This window comes from Schistocerca gregaria, chromosome X, assembly GCF_023897955.1.
Source record: "Schistocerca gregaria isolate iqSchGreg1 chromosome X, iqSchGreg1.2, whole genome shotgun sequence".
NCBI classification, from domain to species: Eukaryota; Metazoa; Arthropoda; class Insecta; order Orthoptera; family Acrididae; genus Schistocerca; species Schistocerca gregaria.
In genome coordinates this window covers 621,211,886-621,223,149 of record NC_064931.1, presented here as the reverse complement: position 1 = coordinate 621,223,149, position 11,264 = coordinate 621,211,886, and the positions used below count along the sequence as shown (strand labels likewise).

Below are 11,264 nucleotides of genomic sequence, written 5' to 3'. Positions count from 1 at the left end.
GGATTGAAAAAACTCCAGAAGGCATTGTGCAAAATGTGGACAAATTGAAATACCTTAGAGGATACAAAATGGGGAGAAACAGGAGCAATGAGCAAATGATAGAGTGGATGAAAAAGATGAGGCCACCTTTCTGCATGACCAGAGATGTATATGCAATAAAAAGAATATATCTACAGATGTGAATATGAGACACTACAAAGCCATGGTGAGGAATGCAGGAGTATATGCAGCTGGGACGGTAAAACTAGGAAGTTAAGGTGCAGGACAACTAGAGAAAGTATTGGGCCCTGAAAGAGGTGATGAGACATGGATATAAAAACCTAGGGAAGAAATGTACTGGAATATGTGCGCATCATCAAGACAAATCAGACTGAAGGGGACAGGGTTTGTGGGACATCTGATCAGTATGAGTATGGATGAAATAACAAAAAGAGTGTGCGAAACAATGGAGAACAAGAGGAAAGACAGGTATCAAGTGGTTTATTGAACTCAGGAAGGATTGGCCAGAATTGGGGCTCAAGGTAGAAGGGAAGCAAAATTGGAGAAGCAAGTACACTCCAACCAACATGCTGTAGATCAAAGACAGGGAAGTATACAGTAAAAGGATAGAATGAGACCACTGGAGCAGACAAAAGAAGAGGACAGTGAAGATCTTTCAAGAAGAGTGAGAGAAAAGAAGAAAATTAAATCAATGAAGGGGCTACCCGTAGTGCTACGGAGGTTATAATGAAGAAGAAGAACTGAAGATAGAACTAACAAAATAAATGATCCTTCACAGATAATAAAGATATATGAAGGGAGGCTCTAGTATCATAGAAGAGTACATCTGTGTTGGATATAAAATGATGACTGAAGAGACATGGAAACTTACAGGTTTTGGATTTTATGGTGCAGAATTTTTGCTCATATGTGCTGCAACCGTTACCTTGTCCGTTATGCAGCAACTGCAGGGGACTCCCCAACACCCCTATATATGCACAGCTCACTACTTTTAAAATGTAAATCCCTCTTAGAGACAACACAATTGACCTCCTCCTTGCAGAAACCCTTCATCCTAGTTACAGGACCTACTATCATTTCCAAGTCATCAAAAATATAAAAGTGAGTTTGGCATTGAAACTGATGTTGAACTTTTTCTTAACCAAATCCCCCAATAGTTTCAAAATGTGTAGACAATAATTTTCATGCAGATGAATAATCTCATACAGTCTCATTCAGTAATATTCATCACTTATGCTTTCATCAGTTTCTGCACTTTGATTTCATAGTGTTGTATGTTGATTGTGGGCTATGCTTGAGAAATTTCCCAAAGAGTAAACCCTTGCAGTTTAATAACTAATATGATCATGAGTTTTCTTCAATCAGTTTGGTTCATTTTTGGATTATATTTGTTGTTATTCCCAAGAATAAATCATAGCAGCAGGTGTTGTCCTTGATGATGATTAATGACAAAAATTAGTACCATTCCATGTGATACCATTGTAAGTGATTGAGAGATACAGCTGGTGTATGTTTGTTCCCAGACCAAATTTTCATCAGTAGTTCATATAGTCATCAACATTGGTGCATATTTAATTATGTCTTACATTGACAAATATGTGAAATTTCACTACTGTGTCCCATCAATGTTCCCAAGTTTGCAATAACATAATTGGACATAATGACAAACAGGGTATTCTTTAGCTTTATATCATAGTTTTCATTGTCATTCATTAATTTGGGACTCATTTCTGCAAGTCCAGTTGTGTGTGTTTAAGTTTAATTCCATGTCATTGGGTCCTATTTCATAACATTCTAAGCTACAGATGACATTACAACTTTAGTAGCATTTTATGTATATTATTTACAGAGCAATTCAGCACTAATGTACCAAAATCACCAATCAGAGAACTTCTTGAACTGGAGCCAGAAACAGCAAAATTTGGGTGAGTTTCATCATAACTAATCATTATCTAGGATAGTAATTTACTGAGGAGGAAAAATTAATGAAACTAATTTCTTATTTAAGGAAACCAGAGAAACTGGCCGATGGTCGCCGTGTGCGTGTCTCAGTGGAAGTTTTTGGAAAAGGAATTTTTAAAGGAATTGGTCGTAATTACCGAATTGCCAAATGTACTGCAGCAAAATGTGCCTTGAAGCAACTTAAAAAGAAAGGATTACTTTCTAAAAAGTTATGAAGTATGTTCGAGCATCATTCTATTAATTTGTTTTCTCAGCCAAGAGACTTCCAGCAAATTAATGAAGGAGTCTCTGTAGTGTTACAGTTTACTTACTCTTAAGCAGTGTACCGTTTGTAAGTTTTCTTTAGTTATTATTATTATTATTATTATTATTATTATTATTATTATTATTATTATTATTTTCCAATGAAAACCTGGAGTTTACAATTTTGCGTTCTGCATTTTCCTCCACTATCTGCTTTAGACATTCATAAATGGCATGTTTCCACGTGAGTTTTGTCACTATTCTCAGATTTATGTTGGAATTTCCTCCTTTTGATTGACATTATTTTTATTGATTAAACTAAATTTGGGTGGTGTGGAAAGAACAGTGTTGTCCAAATAATTTGGAAATTACGAACATATGTAAAGAATTGTCATAGCCAATAAACAAGGTAACAGTTGCAGGCACTACTCTAATCTGTGCTACAACAGGAAAAAGGCCTTTTGAACCAGCATTTGAAGTAGTTTGAAAGGAATCATAATATAAATCTAACATTATGGACACAAGCAGTGGACAGACTTCATTGGGAGAATTTAGAATGTACAAGATGTGTTGGTTCTCTTATTTATGGCCTGCGTGATTGCGTTTAAAGTCACTTGTCCCAATCACCAGTCCCCAAGTGCTCACTTCCTAAATGATGTCACTTCTATTATACTTACTCATGTGAACCATTCATAAAAACACAAAAATCACTGATTAGTGCAACAGATCCATGACATGTACTGTTACTGGAGCCCTAATTTTGCATTTAACTGCCTACACAAGCAGTTCCTACGGTAACAAAAGCTCCATCACTCCAGGTGAATTCCAATTCCAAGAAGTAAACCACCACAAGCAAAGAATAATAATCTTTCTCCAAAACATGCATCAAGCTTTAAATGAAAAGTAATTGCAATGTATTGTAATAAATGGAAAAATAAGTCACTGCAGAGTCAGTCCAGTCCACTAAGTTTTTAAAAGAAAGACAGTGAATTGCTGGAATTAATCCTTCACATTTATTCTGTGAACACTTATACAATTATTGTACCTTGTAATCTCCAACTGTTTGAAAGTGAAATTCAATATCTGGCAGTGTCTGGCTGGCCTGGTGCATGTAAATGAGTATGTCAGTTGCGAATGGACACAGTGCAAAGACTCACTCTAATACATTCATATGATGATCTTAATTCTGCAGAAAATATCAGTAGATGGTTTGTGTAGCACCACGTGCTCTTCGATTGTTTTGTGCCTCCGAGTTGGTCAGCCAGCTACTGTATTCCCCAGTACATGGTGTTGCATGGCATCTTGTACCCTCTTTAATGTTGACATGAAACATATTTTTCACAAACATTAATGAAAGGATTTTTCCACATTTGTCACCTCTCTTCCATCAACTGGCAAACATTTTCAGTGCAACCATCTGGCATTATTACTTTACAAGTGTAAATAAAAAATACACATGTACGGTCAATATAGTGTGCCTGTTGTTATTGTATGAGTAAACCAGCTGTGAATGAAACTTCTGTAAAGACTATTATTTACTGTAGTTTTAAATGGATGTGTAGATATAATCATGAAAGATAAAAATTCTTTGGTGTCATTAGTCAAGAAAATTATGAAATTTCTGTAGAAAAACTGGAAATGAAAGTCAAGGCACTTACTTTCATTCCAGTCTTTAATAACTGTCTATTTTTCTTTCATTTCTATTTAATATTGGACTCATTAGAAAACTAAAAAACATCCATTATTTACTCTCTCTCTTCAGTGTATCATTCACAAATTGAATAGAAAAGTAGCAAATCCTACACAAAAAGCAGTCCTCTTCAACTTGTAAAAAAGTGGTTTGTGTCATGTAGATGTAGATTTTGCTTTTACAGGCCACTTTGTTATGGCTAAATGGCTTGAGGTTGCAAGTTCTGTTCCAGTTGCAGGTGGAATGTCTGGAAAGAGACTGCATGTCATGTGTTTCTGTGCATATTGACTTACACATGCTCTGTTACCATTATAGTTACAAATGAGTTATTACAGATTTTCTTTTTCACATATTTTGACTGCTAATTTTGTACAGGTACTTTTAATTTAATATTAATTTTTGACTCAAATACCAGTCTTTCTACTCAAGTGCAGTAATTAAGTCTATTGAACATTTTTAATGAAAACAAGTTGACGAAAGAAATTACTCTTGTCTGTATTCTGCATCATCATTCAGGTGATCTTTGAAACTAATTACAAGAACTACAGCCACACAGTCTTTCTCTCTCATTCATTTCACTGTTCTGTTGCTGCATTACATTCATCTCTTTTTTTCTCTTTGCATTAAAAGAGATGCTGATGCTGTGTAGGAGCCCCCACGCCCCCCCCCCCCCCCTCCCCGCATGCACAAAAAAATCATTTGATCCCCCACTACAACCCTCCCTTCTTCTCCCCACCCCACTCTCGCCATAAAATGAATAATATGACACATCTTTGTGAAAGATATGTAGTACTACTATCGGATGGGTGTTACTGGTTTAATCATGTGTTCTTCTGAACCTTTGCTGATTTACGTGACATGCTGTGCAGTTGCAGATGATATATTGTCGTCTGTATAAAATTCTGAATTAATTTTTAGTTTTTATTGTATTTACATTCTGTATGTTAAAAATGTAAAATCCAGGTTTGATTGTATGCTAGTTGTTTTTATTATTGCTAGTGATACAAAACAATAACTGTTACAGTCCTTAAAGTGGCTTTAATGTTTTGATATTTGTCTTTCAGTCACTGTTAAATAATTTTGGCTTTACTTGTGTATAAATGACATTATGAGTAAATTATGCAATTCCAAAAAGAACCAGTATTATTTACTGTGTTTCTTATATGAACAGCCATGTTAAGCTGTGATTTCTATGTGACTTACTGTGTTTTCTTTTTACAAACACAAAAAATTTACAACTGTATAAAGAAATTACAATTTTTGTGTGTGTAAAAGTCAATTGAGATATACTTAAATTAGTATTAGCAGTAGTGTGGGGCTATTTCTTGCAATATTGGCTGAGGAAAATAACACACACTACTACCACGTGGATTAATGTTTGTTGCACCTGTGTAAATTAAATTAGTAGCACCATTTCCAAGTAACTTAGTACACTGAAGTTACAAGCCATATTTTAAATGTACATATGATATGCATACAGTGGGCTGTATTATAGTTTTATTTGTTATGTTGTCTTTTATTGTGTACTTACAAATTAATATAATGTTTAAACAAAAGGTCTTCGTATATTTTTGCTGTGAATAGTTGCCATACTTCTTGGCAGCATTGTTTGTGCACTTCAGTCAGTTATGACAAAGAACAATATTGATTAAATGATGGTTTATGTATATTTAAGTGTAAATTCTTTCAATCCTGATACAATTATTTGATTACTGTCAACAGAAACTGCTATGTAGAGCAATTTATTTTATGCATTTGACAGCAGTAAGACTTAAATTGTGTATGTACGTATGCACATACGAAAGGAAATAGTTTGACTCTTGTTTGATTATGTTTTGCATGTTTCTTACATGACTCCCTTTTTTATTACCTATTCTATAGTTGTAAGCATATTTATTATTGTTGATATGTAAAAGTTTTGTAAGCTAATTCATACACCACACTAAGAGCAAATGAATGATTGTTTATTGGACTCCACTTATTTTGTAGCAACTATTTTGTTGTCATGACAGATACTAGAGTTAAATTTTAGTACCTGCATCACTGTCCACCAAATATCAGATCATTGAAAAGTTTACCATTCCTGTCTCATAGAACAATTTGTTACTGTTATTATTATTATTATTATTATTATTATTATTATTATTTATCATTTTAACTATTTTCATGATCCTTATTGTTATCTCTCATAATGGTAGTAATGGTGATTGTGACAATCTTAATCTTAATGTTGATGCATTTGTTACTGCTGCTGCCATTGTTATTGACGTTCAAACTTGTCGTTGCTGATCGTAGTTTATTCTTAGCAAAAGGCTCTGTCTTCCCCAACAAGAAAAGAAAGAAGCAATGTAAAGGTGCAAGGAGTTAAGAAGAGCAATGTATACTAATGAAATGTTGCTTTCTGTACAAATGTTCTTGTCCCTCCCTTCTCACCACTACCCTGAATAGCATCCTCATCCCTATATTCCCTTTGCCCCACTCCCCTCTCCCCACACGCACGTGCACGTGCGTATATTGTGAACTGCACAATAACAGCCTTCTACTTAGACAATAGTTGCCAGTTGCAGCTAATACACTTCTACTTAGACAATAGTTGCCCATTGCAGCTATGACAATAGATAATTAATTGCACAGAAATGCTGTATAATTAGAAAAGAGATGTGATTTTAATTTAATTAAGTACTGCAGCTTGTTATTGTTGACTGTAATTTTTAAGATACATTTGGTGAAACAATGCTTTCTTTCTTTTGTATGTTGGGAATTGTTCAGTTCTTTTGGTAGCATATGTGGTAGGTAAAATATCGCCTATAGTAGAATAAAACGGACTAATGAAAACAAAATTTAGAAATTTTATATTGTTTCATTAAGAGAACCAAATAAATGCACTGTTAATGCTGTTGTCCAACATGAGTTGAGATTCTGTTTTGATTCTTTGGAGACATAACTGTTTCAGAATTTAAATTAAAATTTATGTTAATACTGAGTGCTATCTTTAGTTTATCCCCACTATTCAACATTTGATGACTGTTAAAAATTCTTCGCATATAGTGTTCAAAAATGAAAAGTACATATTAACACATGGATTTCAATATTCATTCCACACTTACAAAAGATGGAATTTTATATAATTATGAACAACTTTTCAATTGAAGTCACATTTCACTGAAACAATACCCTGCCAAAATGTGAGGAAGGTATCAATAGCCACCCTGATATATAATTTTTTTGCCTATTTTGCAGATATGTCTGATTTGAATATGGGTATTCATGGTGAAACAGATCTGAATATTGGATCCGAATTGCTTTCCAGGCATGATCTAAGAAGGTTCATCATATCAGACTGTCTCAAGAAATAAAACTGGCATTGAGTGGTTTTCCTACATAATTTAAAAAGGCTGGTATACTTTCTTTAGTAAGCCATAATGAGTTGTTCTGTCACCCTTGTCAAACTGATTCAGTGACTCACAATCTTATTATTGATGAGACATTAACTCTTAACATTCATTCCTTTTTTCCTTGTAAGATGGACCTGCTTGTATTAAATATTCAGTACAGTATTTTTATAATTTGACAAATGAGTGAAATGGCCATACTAAAATAACACAATAAAATTTAGTTTATTCACTGTAGCGAACAACTGAAACACAGTCATTTGACTTTAGTAACCCTAATTTTTTGTTATTAAATAAATACTGATATTCTCAGCTGTTAATAAAACTTTTTAGGATTTCAGATGGGTAAATGAATAAAGAGTGAATGAAATACATACAGATGGGTGACTGTCTTTTGTCTGATGTCTTTCTTCTCAAAGTACCATCTGAGCAGTGTGATATATCTCTCCTGTATACTTCTCCTTTTGTGAGACCATCCAAATATACATAAAGACTTATTGTTCATTTTGTTGTGTGCCCTGTTTACACTGCCTCATTTGCTAACCAGATGAATTGAATCCTTTCAACCTTTCAGATTTAGTTGTTGACTCTAGTGTCTCTTTTATTTTAAGCACTGAGAGATTTTTTTTTATAATGATGTGCTCAGTGAGAAGTATTTTCCTGTTAGGAAAATACTGAAATAAGGAATAATTACCTTTAAAAAATAGTTTAATGCACAAGTCAGAGAGGTTTTAATGCGATACGAAAAAAGTACGGAGTGTAGCCTCATCAGAAGGTGCTGAATAACAAATTAAAGTAATTGTGAAAATCTGAAATTGTGGTGTGTCAATTTATCATACGTAGTATGAACATGTGTAGTTGCTCCATAAGCTCCAAATATTATGGAAATGTAAAAGTGATCACCATGTAGAAGTTGTGCATTGTATTTGACATTTGTAATTTCACTTTTCAGGTAAAAACATTATCTGCATTGAAAAGATTAATGTTATTGTCAGATGGTATTGGTAATACTGGATGTCAAACTAAATGTTATAGTGTCAATTAGAACACATTTTTTGGTTCTCTCTTTGTTCTTTAAACTGTACAGAAGAATTTTTCTGGTAAATTATACAATTTTTTGTTGAAATATTGAAGTTAATGTAAAAAGTTTTACAGTGTGAATGAACTGACCATGTTTTGCTTTAACAATTTGTTCAATGTATAACTAGTCTAGAATTCAGACAAGTATCATTGAAGATAGATGGCGCAGTCAGTTTACTGTTCTGTGAAATAACATCTCTCATTTCCTTTTCTGTTTCAAAAATTTAATACATGGAAAAATTAGTATGAAAATAATCAGTGCCACTGGAGATAAATAAATATTTTTACCATAAAATTTTTGTTTAGTATAGCTTGTTCCACCTGCCATCCCAAAAGTTCAGCAGCAACATTGCAATTCAGAAAACTATTATATATGTCACATCAAAATCACATAAAGTCCATATTAAAAAGCAGGGTCATCAGTCAAATACAACACTTAACATTGTAAGTCCCAAATTGAAAAGCAGGGTCATCAATCATATAAAACACTTGGCATTGAAAGTATGTTTGTTGCAGATACCCCCAGACAGAGAGAACAGAACTGCCTCTTGGATAGAGAGTGCTGCTAGTTATACAGGCATTGAATCTTCCAGAATATGCAAATATTACAAATGTAAAAAACTTTGACAATTTTCTAGAAATGGTAAATGCTAAACAACAAATATTTGGTACTGATTGGATTTGGACTGACAACCTGCAGCATGCCAGCCACTGACGCTAAATGCTGCTCCACATTGCATGCAACACAGCTCACAGCAGTGCTCTCTGTTGTAACCCAATGTGGGTCACTACATACTTTATTTAAATGCTCACCTTCAGGTCAGAGGTGACACAGGGTTTTGAGGTCATTCATTTCTTGGTATGTGTGTGGCTGTGTACAGGAATGAAATGGCAGTGGACCAAACAGATTTTTCAAGCCTCTGTGGTTGGAGACAGTACAGACAGACTTGGATGTTAAGCTAACAAGTGGCCACTGTGGACTATAACTGTCAAGATTAGTGTATACACAGTAATACATCGTACTACAGACCAAAAACCAGTGTAAGCAGCATATGTACATAGGTACATGTAGGCAGATTTAAGATGGAAACCGGTAAATCTAGCCCAGAGGTACTTACAGGTAAACTTCGCAAACCCTTCTTAGTGCACAAAGTTAATTTGGTCTGATGTCTCACTCTCATAGGTTCTGTTGTAGGCTCATTCATCCAAGGTGGCTGTCACTGGAGTTCTTCTGTTTACTGGAACTCTCAAAGTCTACCAAACTCTGCATTGCTTGGTGTTTTAGGGCTTCTGTATAAGCGATTGATGCTGTTTGCTTATAGATGATATGTGACTGTGTCACTTTTTACTTCCAATTCTCCGCCAATGAGCATGAAATCAGCAGTTTCTCAATGTGTGTGACCTCTTGATTGACTGACTAAAGTGGCTTGCACTGTGCACCTATATGTAAGTTACAAGTTTCTCTTGGCTGCCTAATGTCCATTCCCTCTGCACAGCTCTGTCTCAGTATGCCAGTTTGGTTCCAGTTCTATCCGTAACTGTAATGGTCTCCCTTTGACCCAGAGTGTCTTCATTCTCTCACAGAAGTCTCTGCCTAATTCTTCATATGGGACATCAAACTCATCCTCTACTATCTGAAACATGTGTTCTCCTCCCCCCCCCCCCCCCCCCCCCCCACACACACACACACCACCACCACTACCACCACCACCACCATATCTAGCCTCAGCATTAACATCATGGCTCCATGTGTGTCTATTAATTCTTTAATGATCCCTTTAAGTTTTATTCTTTCATCCGTGTTACTGCCTACCATAATCTTCAATGCTGATTCCTTAATTACGCTTACCTGAGCAGCACTATCTGCAATGAAACTCATGGTTCTCACACGTCCCTGCATGCAGCTAACCATTACAAAATAATTCCTGCCTTTGTAGTTTACTGAGTACAACTTTATGGCACAAGTTAACTGGCTAATCGTGCCACTCTTTCGTTTTCCAATTTCTCAGTCTTCAGTTCACTACCCTAACATTGGCATTACAATGTCGGGCTAAGTGTCCTGATTCCTTACAAACATGACATGTAATCGGTCTCACCTTGTCCCATGGTCATAGATGCCCCTGAAGACTGAATTGACAACAAACCAGTGGTTCCTTGCTCCCAATTTCCCTGTGATTATGACCTGTATGTAGTGTTTCCTCTTTCTTCTCAGCCATGGTGAAGGATAGGGTACCCTTTTCTCTGTTTCCTACAACTCTGCTTCACAGTTTCTAATTTCCTAATGTGTTTCTCCATAGCTTAGTTACTCATATGATGGCCTTCTCACTCACAGCTAAAACAGTAATTTCTCAGACTACTGGATTCACCGAACATTTCTTTATAAGAGACAATGGACACTTCTTCTGTTAGTGCTAGATTTGCTACTTGTGCTAATGTTAAATACTCTCCTTGTGCTTTATGACAGTTTTAATAGTCTCATTTTCGATTACCTGGATGAATACTAAACTAGCTTCCCAATTAAACCATGGGTACCCTGAGCATCTGATGCCCTCATCACTCTGTAGATGGTTTCTCAAAATTTTTCTTGCAATGTGTCAATGCAGCTTGCCCATTAGGCCACACTTTTGGCCCTTTTCCATCTACTAGAGAATAATAAACACACATGGTAATCTAAAGGCGTTTTTGACACAGAGTTCTCCAATAAGATTCCTTTCACATCTGCTCAAGTTGCTGTAAAATCACATACAAGTAGTTTACTCCAAGCTGCACCTACAGCCCTATTTTTAACAAATTTTAATAGTACACTATGACTACGATTTGGTGTTAGTTCGAATGATAGGTCACAATTGTCTACTAGTTCTCTAAGTTCATCTTTATTTACATCAAATGCCATTAGG

At 35.2% G+C, this 11,264-nt stretch overlaps 1 protein-coding gene across 4 annotated transcripts in view; it reads left to right on the top strand.

The window, feature by feature from the left end:
• Positions 1-8,662, top strand: part of LOC126299079 (endoribonuclease Dcr-1-like) — a 262,481-nt gene extending 253,819 nt beyond the window's left edge. For 3 of the 4 annotated variants that reach the window (XM_049990749.1, XM_049990750.1, XM_049990751.1), the window contains 3 exons: positions 1,850-1,925; positions 2,009-2,178; positions 7,136-8,662. In XM_049990749.1, the coding sequence (XP_049846706.1) occupies positions 1,850-1,925; positions 2,009-2,177 (245 nt within the window). In that variant the 3' untranslated portion in view covers position 2,178; positions 7,136-8,662. Of the gene's footprint in view, positions 1-1,849; positions 1,926-2,008; positions 2,294-7,135 lie in introns of all 4 variants that reach the window. The other variant, XR_007552718.1, reaches the window with a different exon arrangement.
• Positions 8,663-11,264: the final 2,602 nt, after the last annotated feature.